Source organism: Leptopilina heterotoma, unplaced genomic scaffold (genome assembly GCF_015476425.1).
Source record: "Leptopilina heterotoma isolate Lh14 unplaced genomic scaffold, ASM1547642v1 Lhet_14, whole genome shotgun sequence".
In the NCBI taxonomy this organism is placed as follows: Eukaryota; Metazoa; Arthropoda; class Insecta; order Hymenoptera; family Figitidae; genus Leptopilina; species Leptopilina heterotoma.
This window is the reverse complement of record NW_025110859.1, coordinates 60,337-82,903: the sequence shown is the minus strand read 5'-3', so window position 1 is coordinate 82,903 and position 22,567 is coordinate 60,337. Positions and strand designations below refer to the sequence as shown.

At 26.3% G+C, this 22,567-nt stretch overlaps 1 protein-coding gene across 4 annotated transcripts in view; it reads left to right on the top strand.

Moving 5' to 3' along the window:
* The first annotated feature begins 1,713 nt into the window (after positions 1 to 1,713).
* Positions 1,714 to 22,567, top strand: part of LOC122497823 (ras-like protein 1) — a 35,865-nt gene continuing 15,011 nt past the window's right edge. Inside the window, exons 1-2 of one of the 4 annotated variants that reach the window (XM_043605147.1) lie at positions 1,714 to 1,870; positions 2,655 to 2,867. In XM_043605147.1, coding sequence (XP_043461082.1) covers positions 2,739 to 2,867 — 129 coding nt within the window. In that variant the 5' untranslated portion in view covers positions 1,714 to 1,870; positions 2,655 to 2,738. Of the gene's footprint in view, positions 1,871 to 1,895; positions 2,232 to 2,348; positions 2,567 to 2,654; positions 2,868 to 22,567 lie in introns of those variants that run through there. The other 3 variants (XM_043605148.1, XM_043605149.1, XM_043605150.1) reach the window with 3 other exon arrangements.

Sequence of the window (22,567 nt, the reverse complement as noted above, 5' to 3'; positions counted from 1 at the left end):
CGAAGAATTTACTTAAAATTGTATTAAAAATAATTGAAATCCTGTGAAGAATTTTATTAATTTATGAAAGTAATTGAATTCTTGTAATGAATTTTTTCAAATTTTTTTTAAATAATTGAAATAATGTAAAGAATCTTATTATTTATGAAAATAATTGAATTCCTGCATCGAATTTTATTACATTTTTTTAAATAATTGAATTCTTTTGAGAACTTTTATTAAAAAAGTAGATTTTGAAAATATTTGAATTTCAACGAAGAATTTCATTGTACCTATTCGTGAAATGTAATTAAATTCTTACATAAAAATTAAGAGAATAATTCAATTTTTCTAGGAATTTACTTTAAATTGTATTATAAATAATTGAAATCCTCAGAAAAATTTTATAATTTATGAAAATAATGGAATTCTTACAACAAATTTTATCAATTTTTTTTAAATAATTGAATATTCATGTGGAAAATTTTAACTTGTAAAAATAATTGAATTTATGCAACGAATTTTATTACATTTTATTTAAATAATTATATTCTTTTGAAAACTTGTATTAAAAATGTAAATTTTGAAAATTTTTGAATTTCAGCGAAGAATTCCATTATTTGTGAAATGTACCTAATTTAATTCTTGCAAAAAATTGGTGAAGATAATTTTATTTTTCGAGAAATTTATTTAAAATTCTATTAAAAATAATTGAAACCATGTGAAAAATTTTATTATTTATGAAAATAATTGAATTCTTGCAACGAATTTTATTATAATTTTTGTAAATAATTTAATTTTTTTTTTTGAAAAATTTTATGGAAATTAAAATTTTTATAAGTTGTTGAATTTTAAAAATGTTTGAATTTGAATGTTTTGAAGAATTTTAATTCCTATGGAAAAATAATAATTAAATACTTATTTAAAAATTTAAATATTGATGTTTGCGAATAATTTTACAATTTAAGAAATTCGTAAGTAAATGCAATAGAAAGTTTTTTTGAGTATCTAATAATTTTTAGAGTGAATCAGAATATTTTTTATGGTCAGGGAAAAAGTGAAAATTTTGATTCTTCAGAATCGTAAAAAAAGCCTATAAAAAATTCGGCAATAAAAAATAATAAAAAATGTGGAAGTAGTTGAATTTTTTCAGTATTACTATAGTAAAATTTGAACCAACAAAAAAACCTTGAAAATTTCCTAGAAACCTTGAAAAAACCGGGAAATAGACGTGAATTTTATTTACGAGTTTTGGTGGCCACCCTGTATAATGTGTACGGCCCCAAACACAAAAGTTCAGAATTTTCTTATGAATTCTAGAAATTGAATATTTTTCCAATACCTAGAAGAAAATCCAATAACTTTAGAAAACAACAATTTTCCAGGATTCAGATCAAAATTCCCTGACTTTTCCAGGTTTCTGCAAGGTTCATAAAATTCCCTGACATTATTGCCTGAAGTGACAACCTGACAATTCTATAGCTGAGTCTCCAATAGGTGCCAATGTAGGTGCAAGTGCCAGTGCCAATCCCCAATACATTTTAAAAGCTGAGTCTCCAATAGGTACCAATATGCATGTGCAAGTGCCAGTGACAGTGCCAAACCCATTTAAAATGTATTGGGGATTGGCACTGGCACCTACATTGGCACCTATTGGAGACTCAGCTTAAAGGTTTTCCAGGTTTCGACATTATCGACACAATGATTGACAAGGATGTAAAAGTTTCTCCATAATTGACATTAGGGGTCGCTTTCGAATTTACAAGATGGCTACTAATCTTTTTTCGGAGTGGCGTGTAGATTCACGACTTTTTCCCGTGTAGGGACCGTGTTTTTTCTCATTTGGATATTAAAGAATAATAATAATAAAACTCAACATAAGAAACGTGTGGTATGTTAATGAAAAATTCTCCAATTAATAAAATTTGTAGGATAATTTTCACAATTTCCAATTGTTTATATGTGACGAAAAGTGCGATAAAACGTGTGTACATTTATTTTCATTGGCATCTCGAGAGTCCACTCCCTTAAAGTCACAACCAGGAACGCGTTGGCAACACTGACGCCTCACTCCAGATGGTTTATATCTCCAGTGACTAAACTCATAACAGTTAATGTGTTTTTAAAACCGGCTTTATACGCGAAATGCAAATTAAAATTACGGGTAAGAATAACCCGTTTCGAGAAAAATTTGTCGAGTGCCTGTTTTGTGTTTTATCAATGACTTTTTATATTCTTGTTGGTGTTAATAGGTAGTCATATAAGCTCTTCATTCTCGTTTCATAAGTTTTAATTTTGTTTTGTACTTCTTAAAAAAAATAATTGTGCTCGAGAACAACAGACAGTTTCATTGGAATTTCATGAGTCATGATTAAATGCGTGTACTATAGACACACATCTTTGCAATTCTTGGATGATGATCGTGATGATGATGAGTGACTCATTTTTTAAAGACTTGATGATTTAAGATCTCAAGTGACATTTTATCTTCTCGTTGATTATCTTTGTCTCACGAGTAGAATGCAAACGTTTACCTAGACGCGACCTAATTAATCGACATTTTTTCAATTTTTAATCACGTTTTGGAGTAAAATAATTCTATTCAATATATTTCTGTATTTTTTAGTCATTTTTTATAATTGATAGTAAAAATTTTGAATATTTTTCTATTTCAGATTCAGCTGAGATTATATTTTAGTACTAGAGACATTTTTTGATAATAAAAAAGAAAAAATAAATAAAAATAGGAACTGAAAACAATGACGGAGTATAAGCTCGTTGTCGTAGGAGCTGGTGGTGTTGGGAAATCAGCACTGACTATTCAATTAATACAAAATCACTTTGTAGATGAATATGATCCTACTATTGAAGACTCATACAGAAAGCAGGTAAGACAATTTTTTACAATTCTTTTCGTCTTTTTTAAAAGCCGATTAACAAATTTTAAATAAAAATATCAGGTTGGGCACATGTCAGTAAAGTCAGGGAAATGTTAGGAAATAAAATTTTTGTCAGAAAAATTATAAAAATTGATACTTTTTTCGACTTTTCTTCCAAATAGGTATTGCAACAAAATATCACATTTTTTAGTATAAAGTGCAACTTATTTCGATTTTTATAGTGCAAAAAATAACTATAAACAAATTTTTCAAAAATTATTTTTAGATCATTTTTTAAGATAATTAAATTTTTCAAATATATCTATAATAAAAACCTTTTTGAATAATTGAAATTTTGTACAATTTACAGGCTTCGAAGTGACACACTTTTCCACTTTTTTGACACTTTTTTTGGTCAAGCCTACTTTTTGCTACTTATTTTGTCAAAAAGCTATTAAATGCTACTTTTTTCTAAAAAAGGTAAAAAAAAATTTACGGAATACAAGAATTTTAGTTTTTTGGTGAATTTCGTAGATTTTAAAAAACCTGCCAAGTGAATTAAATTTATTATTGGACGCGTGCAGGCCTCGAACTAGGTCCGTAAATCCCGTAAAAGTCCGTAACTTTGCTTGAAGTCCGTAAAAGTCCGTTTTTTTGAAAAAAGGTCCGTAAAGTCCGTAATTCATTGAAAAAGGTCCGTAAAGTACGTAAATTATACGATATAATTCGGATAATTTTAGAGAAATTACAAATGATTGAAGGAATTCAATTATTTTCAAAAGTAATAAAATTCTTCGCAAAAATTCAATTATGTTCAAAAATTTTTTTAAATTCTCGTCAAAATTTTAGAGATAATTAAATTCTTCTCCGAAATATCAATTATTTTCAAAAATTTTAATAAAATTCTTGGAAAAATTTCAATTATTTTCAAAAATTTTCCCTAATTTAATTATTTTTAATATCTACTATTTTAATAAAATTTTGCAAAAGAATTCAAATTATTTGAAAATTGATAAATACAATTCTTTAAAAGAATTCAATTTTAAGAAACATATGTAAATATTCAATAAATTTTCAATAAATTGTTTTTTTTTTGTATTTAAATAATGAAATTCTCGTAGAATTTTCTCATAAAAATTGATTTATAAATGGATTTCAGTGAAAATTTTAGATTATAATTGAGCCTCCCAATTCAAGAACTCGCCCGACGCTCGGATGAACACTCTAACGCCAGTCAAACATTAAGAAAAGTCACAAAAATTAAAATTTGAAATTTTGATTTTTCAGAAGCACTACCTTGTAGGAAATTGATTAGCGCATCTTTTTTTCCTTTGAATTTTTTTCGTAGGATGAATATTGTCGGAAATAATGACGAAAAATGGTAAAATTTTGTTTTTCAAATTTCATTGCTTTTTAAAACATAAATCATCGTATCTTCGACAATTATTGTCGAATTGACTTCAAATTTGGTATGCAAGTCTATTTGGGTTCTGGGAAGACGATAAAATGATCAGAATGTAAAAATTTCCTAATTGTTCACTAATTTGTTAATGTAAATAAAGGCTTGTCAATTTTAGGTTAACTTACCTTCGTCGACAAAAAGTCTGCGGTGAACTTTCGAATTGAAAAAACTTCCAGTGAGACATTTGTTTATTAGTATATAAGGAAGTTTTTTGGAAAATATTAGATTGATTTAGTAAAAAATGTGGAAAATATTAAGGTTTAAAGACAGCGCGGAGAGCGCGACATCGAGTCGCGGCGTGCAAATATCACTAAACACCAACTTTATAGGACGTCAGTTGTTGAATTTGTTCTTATTACCTCGGTTATTACTCAGTTCTTTAAAAAAAGCATTAAATAAGTTATTGGGATATAATTATAACGCTATGTTTAACATTATAACAAACATAAAAATTCTATAAATAATAAAGAACTAGCAACAATTCGCGCGGCTAACTTTTTACTACATTTTATAAATAAAATTAGCAATTTTAAAAATAATAGAATTTGAAAACTTTCTAATTTAAATTTTTGTTGAAAACACTAAAAAAATTCAATTTTGGAGAAATTACTATGTACAAAATTTGAAAAAAAAATTTGTAAAAATCCCGATTATCTTTATAAATAACAAAATTCTTTTCCAAAGTTTAATTATTTTCCTAAATGTCAAAGAAATTCTTGTTCTAATTTCAATTATTTTCAAAAAATTTTCTAATAATTTTTGAAAATAATTGAATTTCTGCAATTATTTGTAATTTCTCCAAAATTGAATTTTTTTAGTGTTTTCAACAAAAATTTAAATTAGAAAGTTTTCAAATTCTATTATTTTTAAAATTGCTAATTTTATTTATAAAATGTAGTAAAAAGTTAGCCGCGCGAATTGTTGCTAGTTCTTTATTATTTATAGAATTTTTATGTTTGTTATAATGTTAAACATAGCGTTATAATTATATCCCAATAACTTATTTAATGCTTTTTTTAAAGTACTGAGTAATAACCGAGGTAATAAGAACAAATTCAACAACTGACGTCCTATAAAGTTGGTGTTTAGTGATATTTGCACGCCGCGACTCGATGTCGCGCTCTCCGCGCTGTCTTTAAACCTTAATATTTTCCACATTTTTTACTAAATCAATCTAATATTTTCCAAAAAACTTCCTTATATACTAATAAACAAATGTCTCACTGGAAGTTTTTTCAATTCGAAAGTTCACCGCAGACTTTTTGTCGACGAAGGTAAGTTAACCTAAAATTGACAAGCCTTTATTTACATTAACAAATTAGTGAACAATTAGGAAATTTTTACATTCTGATCATTTTATCGTCTTCCCAGAACGAAGATACGATGATTTATGTTTTAAAAAGCAATGAAATTTGAAAAACAAAATTTTACCATTTTTCGTCATTATTTCCGACAATATTCATCCTACGAAAAAAATTCAAAGGAAAAAAAGATGCGCTATTCAATTTCCTACAAGGTAGTGCTTCTGAAAAATCAAAATTTCAAATTTTAATTTTTGTGACTTTTCTTAATGTTTGACTGGCGTTAGAGTGTTCATCCGAGCGTCGGGCGAGTTCTTGAATTGGGAGGCTCAATTGAATATTAAAAGTATTAGAGCGTAAAGTTTTAGAAATAATTAAATTTTGAAAAGGTTTCAGATACAAATCTTTGAAAATTTGAATTTTTCATATTTTTAACTAACAATTCTGTGGAATTAATTTTTTTTTTTGAAAAAGTTTAATTGCTGATTTTTTTATATTATTTAAAGTTTTTATTTTCTAATATACATATTTATTTGAAGAATTTACAAATAATTGAAATTTCATAAAATTGAATATTGTAAACAAATGGATTTGAAAATTGTCAAAGAACTTTTTCGAAAATTATTAAAAATAATCGATTTTCAGAAGAATTTTAGTTAAAAATTCTTGAAAATAATAATTGAATTGATAATGATTTTATCACTCTATCTTTAATTATTATAAAACATGAAGTAATCGATTGCTTATCGATATCTTCATGTTATTTAGTTATGAAAAAATCTAATTTATAGTTTTAAGTAAAATGTACTCTTATATATTTTTGTCAGTAATTGGTCCGTAAATGGTCCGTAATTTTTCATTTTTGGTCCGTAAAGTCCGTATTTTTAAATACTTTCACTGGTTCGAGCCCTGCGCGTGATTATAATATATTATAATAATTACTAATAGTGGATGTTTATTAAATTACAACTTTTTAACGTTTCGAATTTTTCGTATCTAATTTTATTATTCTTTAAGCTTCTTAAAAAAATTAAAAACTAAATTTTTCATTTTTCACTATATAATTTAATAGTAATACCTTTTTTGACTTTATAAAAGTTTCATCAAGTATAGAAAAAATCAATTAAGAATGAAAACTTAATTCTTTTGGTTATATAAATTGTTTGATTAAAAATCCAAAACAATATTTATTTAACGTGATTATTTATTATATTATGTTTACAAACTTTATGTCAAATTTAAAAATATTAATTGTATTTTCAATAATACAGTGTTTTAAGTCGGTTGTTCAATAATAAAAAAATCATTTATAAAGATTTAAGATCTATCTAGAAGAAAAATTATAATTTTTTTTATTGGAATTAAATTGCTCATAATTTATTATTGTACAAAATTATGGCTATGTGGATTCTAAAATTTAAAAAATTTATATGGCTAAAAACAATCCATTTTTTTCATTTTGATAGTTGTTATTAGTAAATTACTAAAAAATGTTTATGTTTCATTTTTAAAAATTAGATGGCTGATAAAAAGTTATTGATAGTTTTTTAAAAAATAATAAGGAGAAAGGTGTCAATTTAACTTCTCAAAATTATGAGCCTGTTATTAAAAAACAAATTCTTATGAAAGATCTCATTTAAGTATTATTAACAATTACATTTCATTATCTCAATAAAACTTTCTAATGTAAAATATCGACAAAAAAGCTATTATATTTTCATGTTTTATGTTTATAGATCAAAATTTAAAAAAAATTTTGTAAATTCATATTTTTAGTATTTTTTTCTTTCAATTTTTTGGACAACAACATATATTCACTTAATTTTCTTACTTAAAAAACTAATTTTACTTCATTTTTAATATGCTACTTTTTTTCAATTTAGAGGACTCTTTTTTCTCCCAAAATGCTATACTTTTTCATTTTTTTCAAATATTTTGTTACAATTTTTGAAATTTTGAATTTTGAAAATAATTGGATTATCAAAAATGTTAATGAAAAATCTTTAAATGTAAATTAAAAATGAAAATTAATAAAAATTAGCTTTCCAGGCGCGAAAGACCAGTGCTGACGATGGGTTGAAACTTGACTGAGTCTTGAACGCCCAGCGTGGGTAACCCAGAGTTGAAGCAGTCTTTATAATATCATTGTCACTCAATATTGGTTCAGCATGGGACACCAATGTTCGTCCCATGCTCGATTCAAGACTCGGTCAATCTTCGTGAGTGGAGCTTCAACATCCAGTCTTTATTCAATCTTGAATCAATCTTGATAGTTTATTTATTACCGTGTGCACTTACCAATATTAGATATAAATTAGATATAAATATTTATAAATTATTTAATATTAAAATATTGTTTCTTATATTTTTTAGTAATTTTTTATACTATTTAAAAATTATTATTCTTATTATTAATTATTATTAAATAATATAATTATTATTATTATTATTATTAAGATATCAATTGGTAAATAAATATTAATATTTATTTAGTGTATAATATTTATATTAATTATATAAGATTCATATAAATAAAATAAAATTATATATTATTTTTTCTCTTGCAATGTCAAATTATTATTTTCAAAGTTCAAGAGTTTCGCTTATCTGAAAAATTTTTAGTGAAAAAAATGTTCATTAGGTAGTAATAAATATTTATGCCTAGTAGTTTTACACTAGGTTTAACTGTTTACTGAATATTATCAAAAATATATTTTTCGTCAAACGCGCGCGACTAAACACAAATTGTCGTGCTCCCACCATCTCATCTACTCAATGCTTTCCCCTCATGACGTCACAGGCGGGGAGTGCATTGAGTAGATGGGATAGTGGGAGCACGACAATCGCAACGTCTCAAGGTTATTTGTGTTTAGTCGCGCGCGTTTGACGAAAAATATATTTTTGATAATATTCAGTAAACAGTTAATCCTAGTGTAAAACTACTAGGCATAAATATTTATTACTACCTAATGAACATTTTTTTCACTCAAAATTTTTCAGATAAACGAAACTCTTGAATTTAAAAATAATAATTTGACACTGTGCGAAAAAAAAATAATATATAATTTAACTTATAAAATTATCCGAAAAAATATTTTAATATTAAATAATTTATAAATATTTATATTTAATATTGTACAGTGCACACGGCAATAAAGAAACTGAATATTGTATCAAGATTACCGAGTCTTGAATCGAGTATGGGACGAACATTGGTATCCCATGCTGAACCAATATTGAGTGACGGCACACAGTGTGCCTTTTTCTAAAAATCTGTTCAAAACCTAGTATCTCTTGAAGGAATTAACGAAATTTCATGGTTATGGGACGAAAATAAAGCTTAATAAATGCAGAATACAGGAAAATTATACAAAACCAATGTTAACAAATTTTAAGGTTAAGAAGCAGCGTCAAAAGTCAGAAATTCCGTCAAAAAAATCACAAATCTTAGTCTGTAAGCCATAAAAATAACTCAAGTTAGGTAATATTACATATTTTAAAGGTTTTTGGGTCGCTAATTACGAATCAGAAGTCCGATTTTAACAATTCAAAATGGCGCATCCTGTATGACAGCTAAATAAAGCAAAAATTTTTAAATAATTTCATTTGAATGACACTGGGTACATAGGGGTTTTTGGGGTCGCTGATGACGAATCTGATGTCAGATTTTCAAAATTCAAAATGTCCGACCTAATATGGCCGACCAAAAATGCAAAAAGTTAATGAATTTACATGAAACTCGGTATCCAGGGGTTTTTGGGGTCGCTGATGACGAATTTGATGTCAGATTTTCAAAATTTAAAATGGCCGACCCAATATGGCCGACCAAAAATGCAGAAAGTTAATGAATTCAAAATGGCCATATTGGGTCGGCCATTTTGAATTTTGAAAATCTGACATCAGATTCGTCATTAGCGACCCCAAAAACCCCTGGATACCGAGTTTCATGTAAATTCATTAACTTTTTGCATTTTTAGTCGGCCATATTGGGTCGGACATTTTGAATTATGAAAATATGACATCAGATTCGTCATCAGCGACCCCAAAAACCCCTATGTACCCAGTGTCATTCAAATGAAATTATTCAAAAAATTTTGCTTTATTTAGCTGTTATACAGGATCCGCCATTTTGAATTATTAAAATCGGACTTCAGATTCGTAATTAGCGACCCAAAAACCTTCAAAATATGTACTATTACTTAATTTGAGTCATTTTGATGGCTTACAGATTAAGATTTGTGATTTTTTTGACGGAATTTTTGTCTTTTGACGCTGCTTCTTAACCTTAAAATTTGTTAACATTGTTTTTGTATAATTTTCCTGTATTCTGCATTTATTAAGCTTTATTTTCGTCCCAGAACCATGAAATTTCGTTAATTCCTTCAAGAGATACTAGGTTTTGAACAGATTTTTAGAAAAAGGCACACTGTGCGGCACTGGCATTGATATAGTAGATTAGGCGAGAAGCCTTCTAGCCTTCTGTGGCCGAGCGGTATAAATGCGTGCGTTGAGAACTTCCGGTATGCGTTTAGGGGCGGGGTGCGTGAGTTTCGATCCCACATGCGAGCGAATATTTTTCATTCTTTGTTTTAAGCGTTATATAAAATAATAAAATTGTGTGTTGTGTTGTGAATAAAAAATGTGAACATGTTTATAAATAATGTTAAAAGTCTGTTAAAAATCAAGAAAAAAATGTAACGATTAACAGAAAAATTGTCTTTTTTTACTAAAATTATTTTTTTAAAATTACTATTCAAATGATATTTATTGTTAGTAATATGAAAGGTGGCATGACAAAAGGGGTCAAGCAACAATTTCATGTTTTTACAGGAATCGAAAATAACACATTTAAAAATTTTTCTGATCATTAAAGAAATATCTAAAAAAACAGTTTAGAGATATTATTTTGCTTTACCAGTAGAAATACAATTTATGAAGATAAACCTACATATTAGAGAGAAAAATAAGTAAAAGTGGACCATTTTGGGGTTACGTCAAATGTGCATATTTTCTTATAAAATTAATTGTTAAAAAATATACAGTTTAAAGAAAAACTGAAAAATTAGTTTTTTAATATTGAATTAACGAATTGAATGCAAAAAAGTTTGCTTCAAAAAAACTGTTTGTTTTCAAGAAAATTGTTAATTAAATGTTAACTTTTGAAAGTAAACAGTACATAAATTTTCAAAAGCAAACTACAAACAGGAATATTTAAAAATTAACAGAAGAATAATATTTAAATTATTGAAAATTAGGTAAAGAATAAAACTATTTCTAAATAGACAAAAAAAAAAAATTCAGCGAAATTTAATATATATTAAACTAGCTGTCGTACCCGTCTTCGACGGGTTTTAGTTTCTACTAATATATTTGAACAGGTGTCTACCAATTGGGAATTTAATTTGACTGGGAAAAACTAATAATTAGTTACCATTAACTATTTCATTATCAAAATATTACCATTTGAATCAGTAAATGACTTTTTCTATCAAATACTATTTTCAACTAATTCAGATTTACAGAACAGTATTTGTCAATTTGTAGTACTTTATGCGTTCGTAGTATTTTAATTAATGCATTAATAATTAATACTAATTTTCCACCATCTTTTGGAGTTATATAAGAGTCTAATTCGAACTAATATTGTATCGCAAGTAGTCCCCACGTTACGACTGCTAAAATCTAAAATAAGACCTATATTGTAATCTGAAAGTAGGTCTTAAATTTTGACAAATAAAAATATTACATCAATAGAAATTAAAGCAAAAACAATTTTTTTAAAATGAATTAATATAATAAAACTTTTTTTAATTAGATAAGAAAATTCCCGATTTTTCTAGTCGAATTAAATTCCCGGCTATTTCTCGGGATACCTTTCCGATTAATAGACACTCTGTTAAATGTATTAGTAGAAATTATAACACGTTTTTGATTCCCACATGGGAAATCTACATGGGATCTACTTTTATAAAGGAAACCATATTGATTCCTATGTAAAACCGTATGGTATAATTTTTCCATATCCCTATTAAAAATTTCCACATGGGATTTTACATTTTACCCGTTTTTGCGTAATGCCCGGATAGAATTTTGGAAAGCATCACCATACCCCAAACATTTCTAAAATTCAAGAAGAACAATTTTAATTCATAAATAGGAATTTGTTATTTATTTTCAAAGTCATTTCTAAAACATTTCTTGAATTCAAAAAAAAGAAAATTTTGATTCATAAATCCCAATTTGCCCTAATGGCATCTTAAGGACTTTCTGTGTCCCAGTGCCCGCTGAAGTCAAATTTCAGTATTATTGATACTTTTACTGTATACCCTTTATATTGAACATAAATATTTTATTTTCTACGTTAAATATGATAATACATACTATGAAATTTTCAAACTTAAAACCTGAAAATATCAATATAGAAATTGTTTGCAAACTCTCACGTTAATTGATTTTAGAAAATTTGTAATCGGCATCAAATTCATGACTCTAAACTTTTTAATAAAATAAATGTAATGAATGTAATTAAAAATTTAAAAACATCAATCGATATCACTACCAACTTAATAAAAAATTAAACAATATTCAACAAAAAAAAATTAATTAAAAATTTTGTCGAAAATCAAAAATATGATTTTGGCTTAAAAATTCGGATTAATTATTTATATTTCATTTTTATAGTAAAAATTAGTTGTATTTACATTAAAAAGTAGCTACAAAAAGTGTCACATCAATTTGACAAAAATTTAAAAAATTTGCATTTTTTTGATTTTTTGAATTTTGTGAAAAAAGCTATAACTTTCGTTCAGCTTAATATTTTTCAATCGGATATGGCTATAAATTTAAGTTAGACTCAGACCAAAGAGACTGTAAAGTTTCGTTTTAATCGGTCAAGTAGTCTTTGTGTTTATCCCGGACAAAATATTGCGTACAGACATACATACATACATACATACACACATACATACATACATACATACATACATACATAATTTTTTTTATTGTCATTTTTGGAATTCTTACTACTCGAATAGAAAAACTAAACATGAAATTTCAAATTCTATGCAATGTACAGACAAAAGTCTGATCTTATTTATAAAGATTATATCAAAAAGAAAGCAATATTTTTAACAATATTAACCTATTCATAATAATATTCATTTCTTTTGTTTTTAACCGAATTGCATTGCAAGTAAAAATTTAGGCTATTTTTCATTCTTATTTTTATTAAAAACGAGTTTAAAAAACAATTTACAAAAAAAATACTTTTACAGAACTGTGCAAATGAATTTACTTGATTTTTTTATGAAAAAATCTCAATTTCGAAAAATTGTTGCTTGACCCCTTTTGTCATGCCCCCCTTCATATATTATTATTTATATGGAAATAATATAATTATTATAATAGTAACTTATTATCATTAAATATATACACACATATATGAATTGAAATAATAACAATAATATTTATTATTATTATTAATAATTCATATATTCACATTATATTGAATAAACGTGAGAAACGAGTAAATTTGGGAACAGTGGAAGCAGTCTTGTTTCAGTCCTGCATTAGGAATCGCTGCAGTCTGGAATCGGTGTTACATTAAAGCTTCGATCATTCCTGCTCTCGCTGATTCACTCATGCTCAATCAATGTTGACCAATGCTCGGTCAATCTTTATAAAGCCTGAACTCGGCGTCACTTCGCGCCTGGGTTTCCTAATTTTTTTAAATTTAATTACCTTCGAACAAAGTACCTAAATAAAAATTTATAAAAATTTACTTTTTTAGACTTATTAAAATTTCGGAGAAATCATGGTCACATTTATAATGAAAATTCTTAAAAAAATTGATTATTTTTATTTATATTTTTCAACAATTTAATTATTTTTAAAAGATTTTACCAAATTTCAATTGTTTGAAAATTTTTCAATTGTACACGGAAAGAAAAGGTCTGGAAGAGATATCCATAAAAATATTGTTGAGCAGAATATTGTTGTGTTATCCAATTCAATGGAAGAGACAACTTTCAGAATGGAAGCACATTCCATATTCAATGGATGAGGGAGCCATATTATATTGTTGAATCAAATATGGATGTGACATCCATAGGCATGGTTGGGCTTACAATTCATGCTATGGATTTTCACATATGGCTGTCTCATCCATATAAACTTTGGTTGGGAGATCCATAGTTAGTTCAAAATTTCGATACATGTTGCGCTCAATTCATTATCATGGCATCCATTTAAAAATGGTTGTCTCAATTTGTCCGTCGCGTCGGTTTCCTGTCACGTCTATATAATCACGTTGTGAGTTTATTGTGTATAAATAGTGTTATAATTGTTCATTATTTATTATCGTTATTGTCTATTAGTGTTTATGTAAATTCATTTTCATGAAATATGTGTAGAGTATATAAGGAATATTATATGCTCAAATATTGTAGTTGCGTGTATAGTGTAGTGGATAGCGTTAGTGTTTAGTATGCGTTAGGTCTAGGGTTCGTGTCTTTCCCATCGGTTAATAATTTATTTCGTAAATATGCGGTTATTCAATAAGTGGTGTGTATTAATTAACAAAAATGTGTATAAAATATCTCAAGTGACATAGAATTTAATTAATTGAGTGATTCTAATTTTTTTGTTTCCCATTTCCATTACTATGGATCACCCAACCATAGATCTTTTGCTGCTCCAACAATATACAGCCAGCCATAGAATATGGATGCAGCAACCTTAACTATGGATATCCCGTATTTTTCAATATAATATGGCTGTGATATCCATGTATCTGGATGTGTCAACTATTCCTTTTTCTCCGTGTAGGATATATAATTAAAAACCTATAATTTAAATTAACCCTTTTTTTGAAATCAACGTGAATAAAATTAAGACTCTGTTGGACAAACAATTGAATAGACACCATATAGCACAATTTTTGAATTAACGCTTTATTGCACTGGCGTTCGAATAAACACTATATTGACGGGGGGTGTCGTATTATCTTTCAAAAATCGTCAAAAATATTACACCTTAATAGCTCAAGAAAAAAACATGGACACTTACAATTATTACAAAAAATTGAGTTTTTGTATTTAAATATAATTGAATTCTAAAAGATCTTTCGGAAAATTATTTTAAATAATTGATTTAGAGATGAAGTTTAGTTGAAAATCGTAGAAAATAATTGAATTTAGGTAGGAAAATTAAAAAAAATTTCTGATGCGGCAAATGTCGAAGCTTTTTCTGATAGGTTTTTTCACGCTGATTAAGAATCCGTAAATAACAATTAGTGATTTTGGCAAAGTTTGAGCACCTCTAGCGACGAAACGAAAGGTCGTAGAAACTTCTACTTGTGCTTAAATTAAAGCTTAATCTTTCGCCTGCAACCCCTGAAAATCTCATTCTCATTTTTTGCCTTTTACTTTGTCTCTTACCTTGAAGGCAAGTTGCAAGTATAGACCTTTTCATTTCAATTATTTTCTTTGCGCTTGCGTTATATGGAATTGAAATTCCGTTTCAAGTTTCGGCCCTGTTTACAGCTATTGCACAAATTGTACAAATACTGAAATAAATTTAATGAAAAAATTAAGGACGGAGCATATATTAGGGGAGACTGGGGCGAAAAGTTAAACTGCCAAAACCGTTAAAATTCATTATCTTTCGAACGAAAATAGTTAGAGCATTGCAATTTTAATTATAGAAGGGTGTTATCACTCTAAATAAATGTCCGGAGTTGTGTGCAATTCTGTTTATTTTTGTGGTGTCGATATTAAAAGTTTCTTTTCAACCTACTTTTGAAAATTTTTTCGAAAAAGAAAATATCAACTTTTAAGTATATTTTTTGCATTTATTCTCACCGCGATTTTTTTACTTCATTATTTGGGTCCCCTGAAGAGATACCTGAAGGTATTTGCTAAATATCTTTAGTCAGATTTTTTATATTTGTTGTTAAAGCCAAAAACGCACCCTGGGGCGAAAAGTTAAATAATGGGTGGGGCGAAAAGTTAAATGTATTTTTACATGTTATTAAAAAATTTTTTTTTATTTTTCGTTTTTTTGGGTTTATTTGTTTAAACATTATTTATTTGACATTGGGCAAGTACTCTGTCAAAAAATAAGCCGGTTAACGTGAAATAAACCAAAATTTTTTTTTTTTTTTTAAATTTCAATTTTTTAACTTTACAACTATTCTAAAGCTCTTGTCAAATAAACAAAGATCTTTTATTTACTAAATTGCTTGTTTACGTATACTTTAACTTATCCACTACTTATCACCTATCAGAAAATAGTTTTAGTAGGCTAAAAATAAAATTTAACTTTTCGCCCCAGGGTGGGGCGAAAAGTTAAAAAAAACAAAATTTTCAAAAAAGGACAAAACATGTATTTTTTGCGAAAATATCAGGAACCTTTTTATTGAAAGTTGTAGAGGAGAAGTTGCCCTACAATATTGATATACAAATATTTGCATCTAAATGGCTTATATTGCCAAAAGAAAATCATTTATGCAAAATTTAACTTTTCGCCCCAGTCTCCCCTAATTATTTTATCAATAAGTTATTTTTGAAATATCAATAATTTATTTTAGTTTTTTTGCATTTCTACATGCAACGTTAATAAAAACAATAAATAAAAGTGAAAGAGGTAACTATTATGTTTTTCACATTTCATCAGCGAATAACAATATGTCAATATATAGTAAACATAACCTCACTCTGGAACCAACTCTTTTTTCTTCTTTTAGTTGACTGTTTTCTGCACTGTAGTGATATTTTTAATTGCAAATTTAACTGCGTGTTTTTATGTTTAAATTTGATACCAATTTTGTACCGGACACATTTTCTTTTCTCTATAAAAACATGAGCAAAAGTAAAGTTTTAACACATGTTAATAGAACAGGGCCGAAACTTTTAAAATTGGTGAACTGTCATGGTTGCTGCGCAGGCGCATTCGCGACTTCCGAATTGAAATGAAAAGGTCTATTATAGTATTTTCAAGGATTGTGGTCAAGAAATTAGGCTTTAAATTGTGCCTACGTAGAAGTTTCTACGTAATTTCATTTCGTTTCATTGCTGGAGGAATTTAAATTTTTGCTAAAAACAGTTTTTGACAGTCAAAAATTAACTGCTAATGACCTTCATGTTAAGGTGCAGGAAAGGGATTTTCAGAGATTGTAGACGAAAGATTAAGCTTTAATTTGAGTCAAAGTAGGTATTTCTACGACCTTTCGTTTCTTCGCTATAGAGGTGCTCAAACTTTGCCAAAAACGCGATTTTATGACCTATTCATGCATCACAGTTGGCCCCCTTTTGTCCCCTTATTTCAATTTTATCACCTTTTTCACCTTTTTGACGATTTGTCACCTCTTTCCCCTTTTTTTGCTGATTTGTCCCCTTTTTCATGGTTGCCACACAACCTGGAAAACCTGGAAAACCTGGAAATAGCATGGAAATTGAAAAAGGATATGGAAAACCTGGAATTAGCATGGAATTTGAACGAATTTCTGGAATTTTTTTGGGTTAATGAAAGATATTAAGAAAAATTCCATTCAACATGTTTTTTTTCTTTAAAAATGTTAACATGCAATTTCCCTTTTCCATGTTTTCTCTTTAAATTAATTTATTTTTTTTTTAATTATTGACTGAGAAACTGTGAAAAATGTTGTTAAAATTCTTCTAAAAAAAGGAAAGTGACATTTTTGATATCTCGATTAATTTTATAGAATCTACTCTCTAATAATATTATTAACCATTTTTATAGTAAAAATTTATAATTTATAAGAGAACTAAATTTTTATGGTTTCTTTCAAACTCTTCAATTTTTTTTAAAAATAGTGTTAAAAAATACAATGTTTTTCTATCATTATGTGCATTTTAAAAATTTTTGTACCTCCGTTTTATATGTGATAAAAATGTTTAAATTTTGTCTTCAGTTTAAGTTAAAATTACTTCACGATGATTAATGATGTTTTTATACATTAAAAATATTATAAAAAAATGTGAATGCACATTAAAATAAAGTTAATGGTCTGATGTTTAATTTTTCTATATAATATTTATAAAAAAATTCTTACTTTTGAGTATGAAATAAAGTAGTTTCAATAGAAAAAACCATATAATTTAAAAAAAAAATAAATTGAAAAATCGAATATCAAAAGTATCACTTTCAGAAAAATAAACATAAAAATGCCTGTGATTTTAACTGTTTAAGAGAACATTAATTTATAACTATATAATAATGAATATTGTTAACACTGTTTTGTAAAATACTTGTTTTTTCATCACAAATAATTCCTAAATTTGAACCTGGAATTTTTAATATTTTTAACCTGGAAAACCTGGAAAAAGCCTGGAATTTTGAAATCTAGATTTTGTGGCAACCATGTTTTTGCTTCCTCGTGAGGAAGCTTTGCAGTCGTTTAATTTACAAAATTTTTAAAAATCCTTTTAACGAAATTTCTTCTATACAGGACTATGTTATATAAGACCCTGAACAATTGTCCGGATGTGTGTGTGTGTGTGGATCCCGATTTTTGTGAACACGATAACTCGAAGAGGTTTTAACGAATTTGGCTAAAATTAGCCAGGTATATTTATCATAAAAATATCTCGAAATGGATTGATAGACTTTAAAAAATTTTCAGAAAAAATTTTTTTTTGACTTTTTTTTCAAAAAATTTTTTTTCAAAACAATTTTTTTAAGTTGGCTATTGAAGTTAATATATAATAAAATCTTATTCTTTGCATCAAGGCGAATCGATTGGTATATACAAAGTATAAATTGTATGAGAATTTACAGAGTTAATCACAATTAAAGCTGAAAAATTTGCATTTTTATCAAAAAATGAGTTCTTTCCGCAAAATTATGTTGCTGTATAAGAAAATCTTACTCATTTATTTTAAAGGTGTGCATTTAATCGAGTCGGACCGAACTTTAATCGACTCGACAACAGAAAATTCGAATCGGAGATAATTCGATTCGAATTGCTCAACTCGACTCGGTTAACTTTCGATTCGAATCGGCCAATTCGAAGGTTCGAATTTCGAATTGGCAGTTCGAATCGTATTTTCTCTCGATTCGAATCGGGATTCGAATTACTCGACTCTAGTTCTAATAATTCGGCCAATTCGAAACACAACATACTGCATACGCTACATAGCAATTCGAAAGTCTAACTTCGATTTTCGAATTGGCCGACTTTATTCGAAACTCGAGTCGAGTCGAGCAATTCGAATTTCGAATTGGCCGATTCGAATCGAAACTTAACCGAGTCGAGTTGAGCAATTCGAAATTCGAACCTTCGAATTTCGAATTGGCAGTTCGAATCGAATTTTCTCTCGATTCGAATTTTGCACACCTCTAATTTATTTCTAAAAACTTATTCTTTGTACCAAGACGGATCGATTGGTATATATAAAGTATATATTGTATTTAAATTTATAGAATTAAAACCAATTATAGACAAAAAATTTGCACTTTTAATAAAAATTCATTTTTTCTTAAATAATCATGCTGCTGCACAATAAAATGTTATTATTTATTGAAAAATATATCAAAAACCTTATTCTTTGCATCAAGATGAATCGATTGATGTATATAAAGTATTTATTCCATTGAAAATTATAGAATTAATTACAATTAAAGTTGAAAAATTCACTTTTTTACTAAAATTTTTTTTGTTTATTTAGATTTATATTACTGTATAAGAAAATTTTATTCTTTCTATTGAGACGAATGAACGTTATTGTATAAATGTTAAATTGTATTAAAAATGATTTAAAAATTAAATATCGTTAATTCTTCCTCTACGAGGAAGCAAATTTTTTTTGCTGATCGTAAAGAGGAAGCAAAATGTTCATGTAATGAACATCTGGATTTACAACTTGTTTCAAAGTGTAATCATAAAATTTAGACTCAATGTTTTATATAGAATGGAAATTATAAGGCGGTTCATTCAACAAAATGCAGACCTCTAGAAAAATAATTAACATTCAAATAATTAAAATATTATTATTAATTTAATAGTTTTTTCTAAAAAAACAAAAATTCTAATACAAAACCTTCAGTTTTTTCCATTTCTGACAATAATTTCTTTTTAAATAATTTAATTCTTGAAGAACTATCATAAAATTATAACTTGGAAATTATTTAATGAACTAGCATTAGATACGCGCGCTAAAGCGCGCGTGCACATTCTATTTTCATTATTAAAGGAATACAATTGGTCACGAATTAAAATTACAATTTATATTTTCATTCTTTTTCATCATTAAATTAAAAAAAAATAGTTAATTGTATCAAAACAATTATTATCGTAGTATTTTTTAATCTTTACAAATAAAATCAGACTTATTTTAGTACGCACACTGTAAAAAAAGGGAGTTAAATTTTAACTCCCCTGGGGATTCTATAAAAGTCGCACCCATTTGGGAGTTAAAGCGAAGGAAGTTGGATGAAGAGGAGTTGAAATTTACACAGTAAAAATAAAAAGTTATTAAATGAACTCCTTTTTGGAGTTGATTTTTAACTCGAAAAAGTTCACTCCCAACTCCAGTGACCGTTAATTCCCTAAATTTGTTACAGTGTTGTTCAAACATAGCATAACAGACATTAAATGGAAATTATTAAATGGAAATTATACAAATTTATATTACATACTTCCAAAAAATCAGAATATTTTTAATTTTCCATTTGTCAATTAGCAGCAGTATATAAAAAAATATTTCCTATTGCATAAAAAATTGAAAGTCAAAGAAGACACCATTTCACTTTTTTGACTCGCATTTGGAAAAAAATAAACTAAAAATTCATACTAAAATTTACAATTATCTCTTATTAATACTACAACAAAAATCAACTTTGATTTTTTCATTTTGCAAACTTTAATAAAAAGTAGGGGACTGTTTCTATTTACCCCTAAAAACTGGAAATTCGGGGTAAATAGAAACAGCAGAAATTATTTCAATAATATTTCTTAAAATATAAATGAGAAAATTATTTCTATCAAATACAACACTATAATAAGAGAGAATAAGAGATAACGGGAGAGAATGAGAGAGAATAGGAGAGAACAAACCTTTATTTGGGTAATGTGTTTCAACTTTTAGCATGATTTATTTTTAAACTTATGTAATGCATTATTATTTATTAGTTTTAATTATTATATAAATAACACAATTTTTTATGTAATTCTTTGTATCTTTTAACATTTCCATACTTGAAATTAATTTTGTCTTAAATTTTGTAAGAAATAATCAACTGTTTCTATTTACCCCTAAATTTTTGCAAAGTTGAAAAATTTAGAGGTAAATAGAAACAGTTGATTATTGCGATTTAATGATACCCATTTTTTTTTCTTCGCCATAAAATTGTTCCACGGAAGTGAAATAATAACTCAATACACAAGAAAACCGAAAGTATTCCAATTTAAAAGAAAAAACTTATGTTATTGGTGAAACTTAACAAATCTGTTTCTATTTACCCCAACTGACCCTATTCAAATTTGTTTACCTTTTTCTGAATAATATTTAACATTCCGTTAAATAATTTTTGAAATTCTTTCAGAAATAAATGAAAAAAATTTATAATTTTGATTAATTGTTAAACAAAATTTGGTTAAAAACTTTAATTTTTTTGTATTAAAATTGGAAAAAAGTTGCGTGATCTTGATTTGTCAATTATTATTATTACAAGATTATATTATTATATAATATTTTTTTTAAAAGAAAAGAAAATTGTTTAATTTCTCTTTCTCAATAACAATTTTTTGAAAATTTTCAAATTTTTCTTTAAAAATAGAGAAAAAAAGTTTGCTGATTTTCTATTTTATTTTATTTTCTATTTTTAAAGTAATAAACATTTTTTAGAATGATTAGAAAATAAAAATTAATATAATACAATGGGAGATATGCATTAAATTAAAAAAAGAAATTACAGAAAAAATTAGTTAATTGAGACAAAACATTTATTATCATAGAGTCAAAAAAACGCGTCAACCGTGAATTGAATTTCTTTAGATTTTTGGAACCGTCAACACATTTATAAAAATCTGTAGTTTACAACGAACCAAAAACACTTTTATACTTTTTATACATTTTTTATAATAACAAATTTATGCATCATTTAAGGAAAAATTATTAACTCAAAACAGGTTTGCTAAAAATTAATGGGGATGTTTTTAGTAGTCAGGGAACCTAAATTATAAAGAATTTAATTATATATGCTTTTTGTTTAAAAAATAACTTTTTTGAATTTTTGTCAAATATTAAAAAATTTCACAGCCTATTTAAGGAAAGTAATTATATTTTTTATATTCTTATATTCTTTGAATAAACATAAAAAAAATTTTTGTGAAGAGGAAGCAAAATTCACTATTTGATATTAATTAATATTGTTTATAACAATTTTAATAAAATATTTTTTAAACAAAAAGGACAAATATATTCTTTAAATAAATTTAAATTAAAAAGAAAATGTGAAAAAAATTCTTTAATGGAGAGGAATCAAAGCTAACTATTTGTTAATTAATATTGTTTATAACAATTAAAAGTGTAGTTTTTGTTAGGGGCGTTGTAAAAAATTCTTGGTCATTTTATAGAAATTATGATAATTTTTTTCAACTATTTCTAAAAATATCAAAATTTTATTAAAAATTATGTTTAAAAAATTAAGAAATTACTCAAAGTTTTAAATTTTTTTTTAATAACCTTCAAAATTTTGTTAAATTATTTTCGACTTTTTTTAGAAATAAATAAAAGAAAATATAAAAATTCGTTTTGTCAGACAGAATTTTTTAACAACACTTATTTTTTTAAATAGAAAAGAATGAAAAAATTTTCTTTGTTAAAAAAATAATAATATTTTGATTTTGTTAAAAAAATTGTGATAAATACATAGAAATTATGCAAAAAAAAATACTATACAAATTTTGTAAAAACAATATGATT